At 43.3% G+C, this 19,123-nt stretch overlaps 1 protein-coding gene across 1 annotated transcript in view; it reads right to left on the bottom strand.

Moving 5' to 3' along the window:
* Positions 1–19,123, bottom strand: part of LOC147732631 (uncharacterized) — a 277,650-nt gene that overhangs the window by 149,082 nt on the left and 109,445 nt on the right. Inside the window, exon 4 of the mRNA XM_086958837.1 lies at positions 18,439–18,552. Coding sequence (XP_086814963.1) covers positions 18,439–18,552 — 114 coding nt within the window. The remainder of the gene's footprint in view (positions 1–18,438; positions 18,553–19,123) is intronic.

Genomic DNA, 19,123 nt, shown 5'->3' with positions numbered 1-19,123 from the left:
CAAAAAAGAAAGAAAAAATAATAAAATTATATTAAAAAAACCAGAGAAAGAAAGAGACGAAATATAAATTGTTTGCTGACTTCGTTAACATAGTGCAAAACTACCTACGAGCCTGTGGAGAAATCCCGCCTCTAGTCTCCTGCTCTGTCCCCTTTCCACAGCATTATTGGTTTCCAATTTTTTTTCCCTAAGGCTCTCCCCCTCCTGCCTTTCCTTTCGTATATACTTTTTTCCAGGTTATAGACTGCCAGTAGGCCAGCAAGCCACTGCTGCGTGGCTGGCAGAGATTTATCCAGCCAAGACCTAGCAATCAGTAATCTTAGGACAGCCACAGCTACAAATATAAATTCTGTATACATGCTAGTAAATTCTGATGTAACTCCTAGTAACATTAGACCTGGCTTAAGGGTGATACTAACCCCCAGCGTGTGCGATAAAAAGTGCTCTATACCTTTAACAAGTTTATATAGTTGTGGACATGTGGCAAAAATGTGTATAATATCAGCCTCTGGAGCATTACAGCGAAAGCATGTAGTCCCTATAGTGCCACCCCACTGAGCAATTCTCGCCGGGGAAAAATAAAGCGAGAAAAGTGTTTTATAGTGCTGAGATTGCAGCGGGGCTGAACACTGTACTGTACATCATAACACCAGTGAGCCTTGTAAACAGCCTGCCTCAATCCCTAATTTACTAGCCCACTTGCCACCCCATTTCTCAATATCGTCTGGTTTTGTGATTACCAGGTCCGCATACAATCTGCGAATCGTCGCCTTCCCGCCCCTTTCTATAGAATCTAGTATGCCATTGTTCGTGAATCCTGCCGGCCCCCCCGCTTGTTACACAGAAAGCTGCGGACCTTAAATATTTAGGTAGGCTAATAAATCTGTATGCCCTCCTGGTCTTCCCGTGGGCCCATATAAATCTATTCAGGACCTGCTCTAGCTTGTTAAACCAGCTGGCTTCAAAAAACAACGGTATCGCTTTAAAAAAATATTAAAACTTAGATAATATGATCATCTTAATCACATTCGTGCATCTGACCAGGGTGAAGTGTAAATTGTTCATTCGTACCAGATCTGAAGTTACTCTAGACATTAAAGGTGCCATGTTACATCCTACAATAGTATCTAAATCTCCTGAGATCTCCACCCCGAGGTACACAGCAGAGTTCACTACACAACAGTCATTACATATAGCATGCAAGTTCTTAACTATCTGGGTCTTATCCCTGTTTAATCTATACCCTGAGGCCTCTCCAAACCGCTGAGCTTCCAGTTCTACCTCCAGTATGGCTAGGGTGGGATTAGGGGAGACAATTGCCACGTCATCCACATAAGCAAATGTTTTATATTGCTTGCCGTTTATGATCACTGCAGGGATATTCATATTGGTTTCTAATCTCCTCAATAATGGATCCATGTAGAGCGCGAATAAGAGCGGTCATGCTGGACACCCCTGCCTAGTCCCTCTGCAGATCTGGACTGAAGACGTGTATCTCCCATTAATCTTAATCCTGGCTGTTGGCCCCTTATAAAGTGCCTGAATCGCTTGAACATATCCTGCACCTAGGCCATAGCGGCTAAGTACTGCCCAAAGGTAATCCCAGGAAACCCTATCAAACGCCTTCTCAGCATCTAAAAATAAAGCTGCGATAGGGTCCCCCGGGATCCCCATGGCATCAAACAGGGTAACTACCTGTCTAATATGGTGCGTGGTTCCCTTCCCTGGGATAAACCTGTGCTGAGTATTGCTGACCATACCCTTAATTACCTTAGCTAGCGTATTGGCTAGTATCTTTGAGTGCACTTTTGAGTCTGCGTTCATTAAGGTGATTGGCCTGTAAGATCCTGGGGCTGTAGATGCCTTCCCTTTTTTTAAAATAACAAAAACGTCGGCCCCCTCCCAAGAATTTGGAATGGAATTCCCTTGCTGGGCCGGTAGCATCACATTTAGCATTTCTGCAGCAGTTGCCCCTTGAAATATCTTACAAAATTCAACTGGGATCAGATCCGGGCCTGCTGCTTTCCCCGTCGGAAGATCCCCAAATGCTTTAGCCACCTCCTCCAGGCTGATCGGGGATTCTAAAGCTGCCTTCTCCTCACTTGAAAGATTTGGGGTGCTTGCACCTAAACTCTGATTAAGATATTCAGTTATTCCTACCACTCCACAACCATCCTTTGTGCTATATAGGTCTGCCTAAAATTGCCTGAAAACCTCCCTAATGCCCTCCGGGTCCCTTGTTAGCTTCCTTGACTGTCCATAATCTCTTTAATTTCCCCTGAAGCTAGTTGCTGCCTAGTCCGGATAGCCAGAATATGACCGACTCTCGCTTAGCTCAAATGCTTGCTCTTTCTTAACCAAGTATTTTGCTGCTGCATTGCTACTAATACCCTCTACTGCTTCTGCTTTTAACTGAAAAATTCTGAATAGCAGCTGTTCCAGGGGCAGATTTTGCTGTATTAACGAGCTTAGTTCTTCTTCTGCCTGTCCAATTATCCTAACCAGCTGTTCTACCCTGTCTCTTTCCTGCTTCTGTTTACGCAGTGTATAACTCATCGTTTCCCCCCGGACCCCTGCCTTAAACGCATCCCAGACCACCCCTAATACTGCACTTTCCCTATTAAACTCCCAAAACTCTTGCATCCACTTATTCATATGAGTAACATATTCTGGGTCTTTAAGGAGGGCTCTTTCAAATGTCCAGTTATTTTCCCTGACTGTCACCCCTTCTAGGTTAACAGACATGACCAGAGGGTTATGATCCGATACAATTTTTGGATATTTTTGGATTTTAGACCTTGCCGCTAAAGAATTAGAAGTTAAAAAGTAATCCAGCCGTACCAAAATCTTATGAGGTGCAGAGTAAAATGTAGTGCCATCCTTCTGTGAGTGTAACTCTGCCCAAACGTCACCCAGTGAGTTATGTTGTGCCATGGCTGCGATTGCTCGGAATACTCTTTTTTTCCTACCTGTGTACCCCCGACCTACTTGGATTCCAATGCCGGAGGCCATACTAATGTTGAAATCCCCACAACATATAACAGGTTCAGACCAGCGTGCTAATTCTGCATCTAGATATTCAAATATCTCGGGGTCATCCTCTGTGGAGCCGTATATCGAGACTATCGTGAACTTTACTCCCTTGTGCATTATTTCGACTATCACCCATCTACCCCACTGATCTTCTTGCTTCTTAATCACTAAACTATCCCTCCCTTTAGCCAATACCGCCACGCCCCTGGTCTTAGACCCATGCCTTGTATACGCGAGTAAAGTGAAACCTAGCTGCTCTAGGGGAAATGTCCTCCCTCCCTCCCTCAACATGTGTTTCCTGCAAACATACAATACCTAACCTCATCGTTTTCAGCAATGCAGCCACCCGGATCCTTTTCTGGGGATCATTCAGACCGCAAACATTAATTGAGGCTATTCTACAAGTCATCTAGAATACATCGAAAGATACATCTAAATTTCTGACCATCTCTGTTGCTAAGAAAAGTGAAAAAGTGCTGTGCTGTATGTGCCTCACCGAACCTCTGACCCCCACCCCCCCTCTCCCTCTTCCCCCCCTGCTATCCCACCCCCCACTTACCGGCAAATAGGTCAAGCATGACCTATGTGTGTCCGCTTCAGTCTGCAGCTGTCCCATCCCCCTTAATCCCGTCACCCGCCTACTGTGTCTATTTTTAAATATTCCCCAAGCACCTCCATTTCCACCCTCCTTTTTTCTTCCCCCCCCTTTTTAAAAAAAAAAGAAACACTACCCTTAAGAAGATCTTGGGGTCCCAGTATATCAGCGCACTAGTTGGCTACGCAGTTCTTTCACATACTCCTGTGCCTTTACCTCTGAAAAAAATACTCTTATCTGCCCTTTAGTTACTACCTTTAGCTTGGCAGGGTACAATAGAAAAGCCTCTGAGTCTAATGCCTGAATTGGAGCTATGAGCTGTCTTAATCTCCATCTTCTTGCGACTGTGACATGACAGAAGTCAGGTCTTGCAAAGAATGTAATGTTGTTAACTGCTCGCTTGGCCTCTGGTTTTGCTTTGTCCAGGATATCCGGCCTCAATAGATAGTTGCTCACATATATTAGAATAGCCCTAGGTCTATCAGTTCTGCCTGCCCCTTGTGTCTTCCTAACCAGTGGGAACCTATGTGCTCTCTGAATTTTGCTCTCCCACTGCCGGGTAGTTAATTCTGGGAAGGCCCCCTTCAGTAGGCCTACAGCAAAGTGTCTTATCCTGCCCCTCCAGCCCCTCCTCCACCCCAAGCAATCTTATATCGTTCCTTCGCTGGCGCTTTTCATAATCTTCCAGCTTCTATTGAATATCCGTCAACATCTTCTGTTGTTCTTGTTTGAAAGATTGGAAGCTTTTAAAGTCATCCTCCAGGCGTCCTGTCCTTTCACCTACTTGGGTAACTCTTACCGCCACCTCTTCATACAATTTATTCATATTACGCAGAGAGCTCTGTATTTTTTTTGTCCCTTGCCTGGCCCTGCGGCTCTCAGTCCTTGCCTCATTCTGCATCTGTTTCAACGTACTGAAAAGGAGCTCTAGTGAAGCAGATTGCTGGGGGCTATGGGCATAACTATCAGCCTCTACCTGTGGGTTAACATGCTCTTGACATACCAGTGATGTTGCTGAATAATACCATGTTAATTTTTTCGATGGATCAGAAGGACTCCCCGATGAGTTGCCTTTACTCCTGGATCTGCGCTTTTTTTGTGTAGATTTCTGGGCAGTAAAACTGCTTACTGAGTCTGTGTCCCTACCTGTATCAATATCGCTCGAGAGGAGAGACTCGGAGTCCTCGTTTACAGAATAGAACTTGTCCCCCTCCGGTGAGCCTCCTCTCGCTCTCCCCTGTGACCCCTCGCCCCCAAAGTCAAAAGCATTAGGCTTAAGGTTAAAGTCCTTGTACACATTTTTTAATGAGCCTGCATCCTCAACCAACTGCTTTCCCCCCTCGCGTTTATCCAGGCCCCCTACCTCACGGTGCAATTCTTGATGTGTCCCTTGGATGAGTAATCCCTCTGGGGTTACCTGGCTATGTTCAAGCATACTGGAGGCTCCATTGTTTCCTGTCTGTTGTCGGCTTCCATCAGCAGCGATCTGTGCCTCGGCGGTCTCACTCCGTTGTGCCATCTTCGCCTGCTCCCGCTCCTGTCGTTGCCTAGCAACCACGGCTTCTGCGTCCACGAGGACGCCTTCATTCTCCGTCCGGGTGCCAGCTGCAGCTCCATGAAGCCTGACACTTGTAATCTCTCCTGTTGCCTGAATCTCTGCCGATTTCGCAGCGAAGGCTTCTGCTACGGTAGGCTGTCGCAGGGTGTCTTTATTCTTTGGTCTAGCCCCCGGCCCTTTCTGTACGGGGGGATCGGAGTAGGCCTCAGCGTGATTTCCTAATGCCGGGGCTTGAGTCGGGACTTTGGGATTCCTGCCCTTCTGCTCACCGCCCTTCTTCAGCTGTATTCTACGCGCAACGCTGACCGACACGCTACAAGTGCGATGTCCGGCGTTCGCTCCAGCGCCTTTCATGTCTTCTTTCCCTCTCTGGGGATCTTCTTTTTGCTCCTTCATCTCTTTGGCAAGCTTTGTGGACCAGAGCGACATGGCCAGTGACCCCCTGACCATCAAAGCCACAATCCTGCTTAGGCTGAGTTGCGCCCGATCACTAAGCCTGCCCAAAAATGTTCTTAGAGCCGATGTGTTCAAACTCTTCCTAGGGGTAGATACCATAGTTATCGTATTTTTGTTACCATCAGGAGTGATAACCATCATAGCGAACCGCTATTGGGCTTGAGCATGGTCCATCTGCACGGGAGCCAGGGTTGATGCGACTGTCCGCTACAGGCTACCCAAGGCCATCTTGCCTCCTGCAGTTCGCCCGTCTTACTGGATTTCTGATGTGCTCCAAGCTTGCTATATGCTTATGGAGGGACTGTACCTGGTTGTCTACAACGCCTAGTAACAAGAGGTCTAGAAATTGGGATGATCATTCTCTTACAGCTGCGACCATTGTACTTCATCATTTAGGCCCTTGTTAGCTGTGTCTAGACTATAAATCCCCCTTTGCTCCGCTCTAAAGAGAGTGTTATTGTTGCCGCAATTCAGTTTAATTTGCTCAATAATGGTCCACACAAAATACTACGCTGCATAACTTTTTCAAATGAAATGTCTCATTAATTTAGTCAAATTCTTCGGGCATCTGAACATACTTCGGTGTTCATTTGTCCGAATTGTGCTTTTCTTGTGGTAATACCCAAATATCTTTCTCCGCAGGTGCAGGCCAACATGTGAACGACATTTTTAGAGTCGCAGTTAGTGAATTTCTTTTGAATCCAAAGTGTTTTCAGACCTAGATCGAGTTATTTGGTTCTTTTTTGTCAGCTTGCATGTACTGCAGTGTTCACAGGGCATATGTTCTGTTAGGGCTGGTGCGTTTCATAATGTTGGTATATTGCTATTGTATCCAATCCGGTTTGGGTCGGGTATCAACTAGTATAGGTTTATTTTATTTATTTATTTATTTATTTATTTAATTTATATGGCGCGTTATAACCACCGGGGTCTCAAAGCGCTGTTTGTCCAGATTTACATAGTGAGGTACTGCATTCACTTATTCCACCTGTGCACCTAGGGTCTGCTCCATGCTTGTTTAAACAGTACAGTTTTTATTTTTTTTCTGAAGGATAGTAAGTTGCTTTCCTTCCTGAGTTCTGGAGCCAGTTTGTTCCATAAGGCTGGGAGCGTGTTGGAAAACGCACGACCCCCCACCGTGGTCAATTTGAAGCGGGATTGGGACAAGAGAGTAGCATCCGACGAGCGCAAAGTCCTACCCGGTGTGTAGGGGGATAGTCGGGATTTCAGATATTTTGGTGCTTTGCCATACAGAGCCTTGTGAACGATGCACAGTCCTTTAAAGACAATCCTCTGACGAATTGGGAGCCAATGTAACTCCTGCATCAGGGGAGAAGAATGAGCAGTCCTGGGTTTTTTATAGATCAGCCTAGCTGCATCATTCATAACCCCCTGTAGTTTGTCCAGCAGCCGCTGGGGCAAACCTATGTATAGGGCGTTCCCGTAGTCCAGCCTAGCTAGAATTGTGGCTGAGACCACGTGTCTCAAAGTAGAGAATGAAAGTAAGGCAGAGATCTTCCTTAGTTGTCTTAAAAGGCCTATACAGGTACCCACTACCGTGGTAACTTGTTTTTCCATGGATAGTTTGTCATCCACATATAGGCCTAGACTTTTGACTGCGGACGCTGGTTTCGGTGGTGTACCCAGCTCCATAGGCCAAAACTTCTCACTCCAAGGGTTGCCCGAAATAGAAATGGGCAACACTTCAGTCTTATCCGGGTTGACTTTCAAAGAGTTCTCGGACATCCAGTTGACCGTGGCTTTAAGTATGTCCTGCAGCCTGGTGGATGCTCCCGGGCCATCATCCAGCCGGATGATTATCTGGGTATCATCGGCGTAGTTGTACACTAGGCAGTCCATCCTATTCAGGAGAGCGATTAATGGCTGCAGGTAGATATTAAAAAGTAGGGGTGACAAGGCAGAGCCCTGTGGGACCCCGCAGGTGATCGGAGCAGAGGTGGAAAGTAAATCTCCCAACTGTACTCGTTGTGTCCTACCCTGCAAGAATGATGTAAGCCATGCATGTGCTGTACCCATGATACCAAAGGATCTCAACCGCGACAAAAGCGGTTTGTGACACACGGTATCAAACGCCGCGGAGAGATCCAGTAGTATCAGGGCGCTCTGTGTTTTTACATCAGCCCGAGTTCTTAGCTCATCTAGGATAGATAGCATAACTAGTTCTGTGCTATGATTAGCACGGAACCCTGCCTGATTGGTCTCCAGCAGGTTGTTACTCTCTAGATGGCCCGAGAGTAGAGCTAACACATGCTGCTCAATCACTTTAGCCAAAAAAGGCAACTGGGAGATGGGCCGGAAGTTTTTCAAACACTTCGTGTCCGAGCCAGGTTTCTTCAGTAAGGGAATCAGGCGAGCCTCTTTGAAAGCTAGAGGGATCTGTCCTGTACGAAGAGAGGTGTTCAATAGATGCAGAACCTCTTCCTCGATTCCTGGTACTGCCAACTTGAATACATCAGGAGGGCATGGATCCACCAAGGAACCCGATTTAACTCGGTCTATGATTTTGAGTAGTTCCTGTTTAGAAATTGGGGAGAACTCAACTAATGGTGAGATATTTAGCGGGGCGGTAAAGTCCGGTAGGCAAGGGCATTCGAGGAGTGTAGTTGCAGCAATTTTGCCCAAAATATCGGATATCTTCTTTACGAAGAAGTCCTGAAACCTCTGGCAGTCCTCCTGAGTGAACTCAGGACTTTGCTCTTTGTTTACCCTGAGCTCCGCCAGGACCCGAAAGATTTCCTTTTGCGGATTTCTTGCTGCAGCTATTCTTTCCTCGCAGAACGCAGCCTTCCTAGTTTGTATGGCTAGTTTATAATTAGCTAAGGATGAGACGTATTCTTGCTTGGCAATGGCGTCATATTTTTTACGCCATGCCCGTGCTTTCTTCCTCACCCCACGTTTCATCTCCCTTAGGGAATCATTGTACCAAGGAGCCCCAGCTCCTCTCGCCACCTTCTTCACCCTGCGAAGAGGTGCCACCACATCAATGGCACTCCCCAGTTTATGCTGGAGTTGACCACAGTGGACATCAACGTTGACATCCTGCTCTTTTACTGGAGGGGGGTGTTCCAAGAGGTGGACCAATTTCTCCCTATCAAGATCCAGTTTAAAAGAGAACATAGGTTTCTCGTACTCCAACAAGACAGATATTAAGATGTTCCAATGTTTGTTTACAAGTTTATACATTTTTGTAGAGTGGCCTCCGAAAGTTGTCATGCAGATCAACCGTACTGGTGCAGTTTTCAGAGAGGTAGCCAAAATGGCTTCACTTGAAGTATTTGATGTTCTTTTGTGTGCTTTTATTATGATCTGTTTCGGGTATTTTTTCTTGCTCAACTTTTCTGTGAGAAGATCTGCATGTTTCGAGAAATCCTTTTTATCTGTGCACCTTCTTATCAACCTGAGGAACTGTCCTACTGGCAGGTTTTCTTGTAATGTTTTTGGATGATTACTATTGTACTGAAGTAGATTATTCTTATCAGTGGGTTTGCAATATACTCCACTGCGTAAGGCGTCCTCATGTGGGGTAATCTTCAAGTCCAGGAACGCCATCTTGCTTTTGCTCAGTTATTTTGAATCTCAGGAACTTGCTAGCGCTGCTAATCTATGTTGAAAAATCATTGGCTGAGTCCATTATCCCGACCAAATTATAAAAAGGTTGTCTGTATAACGCTTCCAGACGTTTATGTGATCATGGAACAGGTTGGCCTCACTGTATATATGCTCCTTCTCGAATGCATGCACATATAAGCAGGCTACGCTGGGGGCAAAAGTACCATCACATAGGTTGGTAATTAGAACTGTTCTTCAACCATGAAATAGCTCTATATCAAAGCTGTATGTGCGCAATTCATCACAAATTTTTGTGGGGTTATGGAGTTCCACTCAACCTGTTGTAATAGATGATCTAGTACTCTTGACAATTCCTCTTGGGAAATTCTTGTGTACAAAGCTTCGATGTGTAACGTCATGAGTATCTGACATTCTGGGTCAAATTCAATATGGCCAAGAGTGTTCAACATTTCTTTGGTGTCCTACACAAAGGATGACATTCTTTTTTACCAAAGGTCTCAGGAAAGGATCAACAAACTTCGATAATGGCTCTAGTGCTGACACAATGCCTGCCCAATTGGGCGTCCAGGTAGTGGAGTTTTACCTGTTTGTATTTTGGGCAGGACACAAAAATATGATATATTGGGTTTCCTTCCATTAGGAGGCCTGCTTCCGGTTTCGTGATCCACTCTTGTTCCTCAGCTTGTTTAACCATGTATGTGATATCTTCAACAATATTGTTTGTTGGACATTTCACCAGTCTCTTGCAGTTCCTCCTGTACCTTATAAGTCTTACACATTCTGGTCTATACATCTCCTTGGGAAAAATAATCACTGCCCCACCTTTATCTGCAGGTTTGATGATCAATTCCCTGTTGTTTGATAGCTCCGTCAAAGCCAGTCTTTCTGCTTTTGAAGTGTTGTGGAATTGTTGGTTCTAGCTATTCTTCAGGCAGTCGATAGGTTTCGTGAAAGCTTTTTCAACATATTGTACTTCGATAGGTGGGCAGTTTATATAGGGATTAAAGATAGATTTTCTACGGAGTCCAGTGTTTTTCTCCTTGTCTTCTATTGGTTTATCTAGAAAAAAGGTTTTTAGCCTGATAATACGGAAAAATTCATCCGTTTCCTTTTTCAGAGGAAATTGGTCCTGTCCACGTTTGGGAACAAACCCTAATCCCTTGTTCAATTTTTTTTTTTTTTGTATTTTGGTGAGGACCACCTTGCTGAGGTTGACCACTACATTCGGTCTCTGCTCGTCTCCAGTTGCGGGGATGACTCCCTTTGGTCCTTTCTTTCAAAGTGTAGGTTCCATTGTTACCTGAGGTCTATTCTACTCCCACTGCCCCTTCCACTGCTTCTGGCTAAAAAAGATACAGACAGTTGAAACCACGGATTATTCCCAAATGGGTTCTGCAGTGTTGGGTCTTGGAATGTATTCCAACCCATCATTGGTTGGTGAAATTGCAGTGGGGCAAAATATTGTTTTCGAGGCATGTCTGCTGTAGATTCATATGCTTTGCATAGTCCTGCCATCTAGTTTTGGATCAGGATGTTAGCAAGTTGTTTTCTTCGAAGAAGTCTTTTCCTGTCACGAGGTAAAGTGACTCCTCCTTTCTGTAACGGTGTTTATGGGTATCGACTCTTGATGGATTGTTCTCTTCCCGCCATCGGATTTGGATATGTATGGCGGCGCTCCGCATGAAAACCGTTAATCAGGTTCCCTTCAGTGTGCAATTCACTCAACCCCCTTGGTATTGTTTCGATCGTGTCTTCTACCATCCACGTCTCCAAATTCGGAAAATTGTAATTTTCCAGTCAGGAAATTCTAACTATGGCCTTCGGGCCTAGCTCATTTCCTCCATTTACTTCCCCTTGAAAATCCATCATTGAGACTTCTGCCGATGGAACGGACTCCGTTTCAGTTCTGTTCTTGATGCCATTCCAAATACCTGCGCACCTAATTTCATAAGGTTTGTAACTTCTGTCTCTGTCCAAAAGAAGAAAACTGTGATGCTTGTTGGTCGTTCCGATCCAAAAAGACTATGCGGGGCCTTCTGGCTCGATGGAGAGAAATGCAGCGACAGAGTATTGAGGACACCCCTGATATCTTTGGAGAAGATATTGAGCAAGAAGAAATGGAAGTGTCAGCAGCGGAAGAGGCCTTCTCTATCCAGGACTTCAATTCCAAGTTGGAGATCGAACTAGAGTCCCATGGCTTTCCAGCTGGAGAGGGTACCTTGAGTACCAAAGCCCCAACACCAGCTTCCATCATACAAAAAGCTTCTGAGCCACCACTGCCATCAGTCAATGGTAGGCACCGAGACTCTGATACCAACGCCCCGCCCTCTGGCTCCGCACCGAAACAGCAAGTCCAGTTTCTGGCTCGAACTGGAGCGGATATGATTCCCCTTAGGGTTCCGAAAGATAAAAAGGACAAATCCAGCTCCAAAAGTTCGGCAATGAAAAATAAAGATGCTCCTCTGAAGCCTCCAGAGCCAATTCTGGAATCCATGAAACAAATGCTGGATCTAAAACAAAAGAAAAACCATATAAAGAATGAAAATGGATATATCCCAACTAAGCCAGTAATTCCCTCTTCCAAAAGGAAAATAGACACTGGATATAAAAACCCTCTTAAAACGGAAAAGGACATGGCTCCTAGCCCTATTCTGTTCAGAAAAAGAAACGGAGAACTTCCATTCCTGAAACACAGCACACAGCGAAAAAGTCCCTAAGGTTTCACTGTTGGGAAGTAAACAATTTACATAATTTTTCTCAAACAATCAACAACTTTATACACAAATGTGATTGCAAACAATTCTCTATTTATCTATTTCTTCCTTTCCGTTTTTTTAGTAGTTCTGAGACCTTTACTTCTTTGGGAGACCACAGAGTTGCATGTAGAATGGACTATAAGTGGTCAGTTTTGAACTTTAGACATTATCATTATTTCTGAGCTGAAAGTTCATCCGTTTGTAAATTTGTTGTGACAAACAAACAAACATTGAATGAAGAACTGTTTGCAATCACATTTGTGTATAAAGTTCTTGATTTAAAATTATGCAAATTGTTTACTTCACAACAGTGAAACCTTGGGGACTTCTTCGCTGTGCGCAGTTTGTCAGGAACGGAGGTTCTCTGTTTCTTTTTCTGAACAGTTGTGGTCATAGGTCCAATAGGCAGGTCTTTAAGCTCACAGCAACACTCATTGGCATAAACACATTACCTTATTACACAGTCACAATCAGGTGTGCAGGTTGGCATCCATTTCTTACTAGCCCTATTCACCACATTCATCAAACCCCTCCACCTTCACCAGTACTCATACCAGCTTCAGACCCTCAACACATCACACCAATGGGCTTTCCAGGTACAGATCCTGGGATAGGGGATGGGGATGATGCTTATGATCAGCCACCACCAGATACTTGGGATGATCATAATATAGATCAAAAAAGGTATGAACCCAATGTACTGGATTCAGAGACCTAGCTTGTGTGATGGTCACTGATCAGATTTTGTCAGAACAAACCAATAAGAAAGAAAAATTTCTTTCTAGTGTCCCCTCACTCACCGGGGTTTCCCCATGGTGACATGCGTCATCATTGGGGCCATCCCAGTTCTCTACAAAAAGGGGCGTGCTGCGACTTGCGAACTACGTAGGAGCACTTAGTTGTGAAAGACTATGTGTGGTATGAGTGAGATAGTGATGGAGTTGGTGTGAGTGATTAAAAATACCGTGCTAGTGGGCCTCAACAATTTTATTTAGCTCCTAGGTTGGTATATGAAAAGGGGTGTGACACTGCAATTTAACCTTTAATGAGGGCTAAATCAGTGTGCGGTCAACATGTTTCAAGCTCCCCAAAGCTTTTCATCAGGACCATACAGGGACCAGCCCTGTATTTACCACTCCTATGAGCCCCTATTTAGGGTGTGCGAATTTAATAAAAAACATTCAACGCTGTTAATTCTAAAACATGCGTGTTATACATACGTTTGTACTGTTTCGTTACTTCTGTAAAAAGAATGACACATGGTTAGTGGCAAGCTAACCCTTTCTTGGGAAGAAAGGGTGTCACATTTTTCACGCTTCATATCAGAGTATATGGTGTCCGATCTGCACCTTATTGGCGCGTGCAGGCTTTCAACTCCAGTGCATACATAAATATAAAAAGGTGTAAAAAGTGGTTTGTGAATTCATACATATATAAACAACACAGGACTTAATGTGACTAAGGACAGATAACACACAAAACATAAATGTCATTATGGCAAAACGGCATATTTACATGTATTGGTGCCTATTAGCACTGCATGGTCTCTGGTAGGGGGCAGGATCACCTTATGGAAACATTGCTGCTGATTTAAAATGAAAGAAACGGGAACTTCCATCAGTATGCGTCTGCTTCGTTCCCATGTGAAAGGTAATGCTCGTATTTAGAGAATCGGGACCTTCACTCCGTGTAAAAATGAAAAGTACTTACTTCCTTCACGGTGAAACCGCACGAATTACCTAGTCGTTACCCCTCCGGACCGCATCTTGAAGCTGGTTCGGCAGGGAATGTTTTTAAGTGATTACATTTCCGGGTCCGTGGTCTAGACACTAGACTGTGTGTCAGTAGCGGCCATCTGGGGGGGGATGTAATCTCGATGTATAGTAAAGATATTGAAGACAAACTAATCGTACCTTGCAATCGTTTGTGGTTTTTAGTTCATTAATCTCAACCAAACATCATTATTCCGTTTAAACTCATATTTCTATTTATTTATCGTATTTCGCATTTTTTTTTAAAACGCGAGTGACCATGTTATTTTATTTGCTATCAATGGTATCTGGAGAATTTTGATAGTTTTGTTGATACAGGAAAAAGGAAATCTTTTTGTGTAAAAACCTTTTTAAGTAGATCTTGATAGGTTGTAGGTGGTTTTTGTATACACGGAATATTATGAATCTCATATGGACCCAGGCAGAAAAGATAGCGTTTCATCACCGTTAGGGTGGTCCTGATTAAATCTGCCATATCGGTTTAGTAATTCAATTATTCAGTTTTATAAACCCATTTTTTGCTTAGCAATGGCGAGGGACATTCCCTATGATGTTATGTGAGCCTGTGCATATACGTTGATGGTAATGTTTATGCTTTTATAACGTTGTTTGATGTTAATATTTTGGCTCATTCTGCCCAGTTGTTTTAGAGCAAAAGGTGACTTGTTTCCGGAAAAGCTCTTTTATGTTGTTAAAAAAGGTGGGGGAAGGGGAAATATCCGAACCTAAATTATGGACGCTTAATGAGATGCCAGAAAAAATGTAGATCAACATACAGACCTTTATCCAGATCTATACCCTGCTAAACCATCCCCTCCTGATGATAATACTTCATATCAGTAGTAAATTGCTAGGGCAGCCACGTACCATGGAGTGACTTTACATAAGGAATCCCCAGAAGATTATTTCCTCTTTGAAAATTTAGGAAACACACATAGAACATCACTGTCGGTGCCTATGTTAATAGGTATGATGAGACATGCTGAAGACATTTTTGAAAGATCCAGTGAGGGCACATATAACACCCAAGGGGGACAGAAAATATAAACCCCACCATCTGACCCAGTTTTTATTAAGGACCAAATGCCTTTGGATTCTTTAGTGATCTCAAATGCTAAACTCAAACCTCAAGGGAGTCACCCCTTCCAGATAAAGAAACAAAACTAATAGATGCATCAGTCAAAAGAGTAACTGCTCAATCAGTCAAACAGAGGTGTATAGCCAATACACAAGGTCTCTTGGCTGGATACCATAGGGCCAACTAGAATGAAATTGAAGGTTTATTACAATATCTCCCAGAGGAATACAAGAAAAGAGAGGAGCAACTGATACAAGAAGGAAAACTCATTTATAATTCTTCTGTTAGGAGCGCTTTAGATGCTGTGTATACTGCAGCCAGAGGAGTAAACAGCAGCATTCCCCTCAGAAGACTCACATGGCTAAGAATCTCTGGTTTCAAAATAGAAGTTCAACAAACTATCCTTAATCCCCTTTTGATAAAGAACACCTCTTTGGGACTCAAGTGGACGAATCACTTGAAAAAATGAAAAAGTATACAAAAGTGTCAAAATCTATAGGAGCGCTATAGTCTCCTTCTAACAGAGGCTCCTTTCGCTGATCATTTTATAGAGGCTCCAAAATTAATACTACAGATTTATCTGCATTTTCAAATAAAACCCAAAGACAATCCTCCCCCTCTAGAGGATTCTACAGGGGTGGATATAGAGGAAACAATTTGAAAGGAAGAAAAAGCGGCACACCAACACGTACCTCTCCATCCCCCAACAAGCAGTGACTTCATATCCTTTCTCCCCGATCATTTATCACTAGTAGGGGGAAGACTGCAACAGTTTCTTTCCATTTGGCAATAAATAACATCAGACAAATGGGTAGTGGACATTATCCAACATGGTTGTTGCCTGTAGCTAACAAGCAACCCTCCCAATATTCCATCTCGCACTCACCAACTCTCGTTACATTACCAACATCTGCTCAAACAAGAGATACAAGCGCTTTAAAAAAAAAAGAGCCATAGAACCGGTTCCATTACAACATCATGGATCAGGGGTGTATTCACTATACTTCCTAATTCCCAAAAACATACTAATAAATAAAATGAATATATTTTTTTCTATCACTTATGTGTGACAAGTCTTATATATGTGGGATATAACTTTTTAAATAATCATCTTTTCAACCTAGAATTTTTCATGTGTTTGTTGTCAAATGTCTGACTGACTTAGCTATAGAACTTTATTCAAACTAGTTATTTTCCCTATGTGTAGCAAGTCTATTAGATATATAGGGGTCCCCATTTTTCAAAAAACATTTTTTTAGAAGGAAGACCAGTTCCTTGAATCTTTCAAAATAAGAAGGGATTCCTGACACTGCTCAGCCTGGAAAAACAGCAATTACCCAGAAGATACAAAAAAAAAAACCTATGTTTGCCCTCTTTGCTTGGGTAAGCATACCTTTTACCCGGCAATAAACTGTCACCATGCCAGTTTGATCCCAAGCTCCAATTCGATTTTAGATGGTGCCTTTTGTAGGCCCCAGGTCATCACAGTCTTGGTGAGACCCTCATATTCACACAGGGCTGAAACATTCTAGACACCAAGAAAAGGACAGCCTTTAGGCGAAGGCAGCAAAAAAACGGTCTAGTAGTTTTTTCTCCATTGTCCGAATAGGCATTAGATGCCCTTCAATATACCAATAATCCTATTAAATTGCTGTATTTTTATAAGTCACTTCCCCATCACTTTTCTAGATTTTTGATTATGGTCACGTCACCTGGGGCTTCTAATAACTTACTTCACAAAACATCTATTATTGAATTAATACGTGCCACTGTGAGTATATATTTAGATACTTGCGTTTAATTTTTGTGCAATAACAAAATAAATAACTCAGTTCAGCTGAACTGAGTGCTATGACAACAACTTGGATCAGATCACAGAACTGTAAAAAAAATACATTCTCATTTTTGATTATGGCAGACAAATACTGTTCTATACTCTGAATCTTTTTGCTTTGGTATAACTCAACAAGGAAACTTTCTGTGACAACTGAAGTCAGTCTTTACATACGAGTTCCATGTGAACAGTTGTTGAAAGCTAATGCTTAATACCCAGTTCACATGGACATAAGGGTTGCTCTTGTTCTTTAAAAGTATGCTGCTTATGTTCAGCAGCGAGATCCAAGAAGCACCAACCAATGAGGATCAGGCTACTGCGAAGGGCACACCACAACAACCTCCATGCCGAGCCGAGTAACACAGGCAATTAAACTGAAGCCATGTAGAAAGACTTGGAGACTGTTTTGTGCTAAAAAGACTGATTCGCGTTGTTCGAAATAACTAATGCCAGTATCAATGCTTCGCAAGATATGAACTGAATTGACCTACTAGTTAACAAACTTGGCGATTGCCTGCCTACACCAAACACTGAACTTGTCCCTGTGCTGATTCTTGCATGCAGGTTTTCATTTTCTGCTAGTACTTAGTAAGGGTGTGGTAACTGTAGCAATGATACTAAAATGCAGTACTGGTGCGAGAACTGTAGAAATTATACTACACCACTGTGTGTGGTGGGAGAAATGTCATTTGGCTAGAGTCCCATAAAAGGGATTGTAGAACACAATTGCTGAGTCCCTATTAACATGTAAAGTACTTCATTCTGCTGTGATATTAAAGTACTTCTCTTTTTATTAAGTCAATCTCTGGGATGGAGAATAAGTTATTGTACCTGCTGATTGACTGAGTTTTGAGTCTCTGCCTCCCAAACTACCTTCCCTGAGAAACAACCTACTCAGCCTCGCTAACTTGAGAGTCAAACTGCAGATGGGGTGCGCTAGAACAGATCACATAACACCAGAAGCAAATTACCACGAATACGGTCTAATATCCTCTGCATGAGCAGTGGCCTCCGGGACAGGGTCCGACATAAGTGGAGAAAATTGAACAGCATGTGCAAATACACTTCTGCTAAGCATTACGCGTGCATAAATCTGTAGCTATGCGAGTGCTCATAGAAAGCTCAAAAAAAGCTGCCACAGTCACAATTCTTTCCAAGAAGTACGCTTGAAAGAGTATGATTGTTGGTGTGAGAGGCCAGTATAAGAGTTTGATCAATCAACAGGGGTCACACAAATGTAAGGAAATGAAATAGATGATATTGTCCATGTCAAAGAATTATGTACATGTTGACTTCTGGCAACAGATTAAATTATCGGATATGCATACAAAAGAAACGGTAAAATGAAAACGTATATAAAAAAACAATGTTTTTTACTTTTTTTTATATATATCATGAAATAATGATTTTTGAGTAACTACGATGTATAAAAAATATGAGATTCAGAAACTGCAAGGTTGTTATTTGGCTACAGCTCTACGGGGCTATTTGCAGATACCAATGTACAAAAAAGAAATATAGGTCTAGTGGGAGTTTTTTGTATTTATGTGCACTTGGAATTCTTCACAAAAATGTATAAATCTACTCTGACAGTAAGCATAAACTTGCTTTGATGATTATAATTTTTTTAATGTGTTTGCCTATTTTAGAATTGGGTCCCATTTCTTCTTAGGAAAGCATGTTTTTATTATCGGTGCTAAGGAGGGTAGTGGATGATGGGATGTATTTTATAGAGCGTAACAGCGATACCACCCCTCCAACTCACCTGCACTGAGACAGTCAATCTGTTCTTTTCCTTCTGTGCACTGAGAAGTCTTCAGATAGTCATTCTCATTTCCACTTGTCTGGAGTAAGTCATGGGCATCTGCATCCACATCACCTGGAAAATACAGACACAAACTTATCATTTATACAAGGACATGTTATGTATTCACTTTCAGCCCTATTCAAAAATAGGGCTAATATGCATTCAGAGGGGAAGCAAAGTACACTTGCAACCACATATTTCACCACTGGCGCTTGGAGTTATGCAAACACACCAGGTTTACTCTCCTAGTCAGCCTGAAGCACCTGCCATGTCACTGCAGAAGCCACACAAGGCTCACAGTGACAGCTGGGGATAATTCTTGACACACTCAGTTTTTAGGTTTCGATTGCGGAACGGAGCGTAAGCTCCGCCCCCAGAGAAATCTCTAGTCTTCAGTAGGGACTCTTGGAATACGCCCTCTGTCCCATTGGCTAGCTCCATAAATGGAGGCTAGCCATTGGAACAGAGAGGCGTCCGTCATGGCCGGACCAGATTCGGGGGCGTTCCCAAGAATTTTTGGCTTTTGGCTACGTCAGCCAAAAGCCGGGAACGCCCCCGAATCTGCACGGCCTCCGCTCTCCCCCTTCCCTCCCACAGCAGATCCCCGCCTCCCCCTCCCCTCCCACAGCAGATCCCCGCCTCC

The sequence above is a fragment of the Lissotriton vulgaris genome, chromosome 2_1, assembly GCF_964263255.1.
Source record: "Lissotriton vulgaris chromosome 2_1, aLisVul1.2, whole genome shotgun sequence".
NCBI lineage: Eukaryota > Metazoa > Chordata > Amphibia > Caudata > Salamandridae > Lissotriton > Lissotriton vulgaris.
Note: the sequence above shows the minus strand (reverse complement) of the source record. Positions and strands in the feature narration are given on the sequence as shown.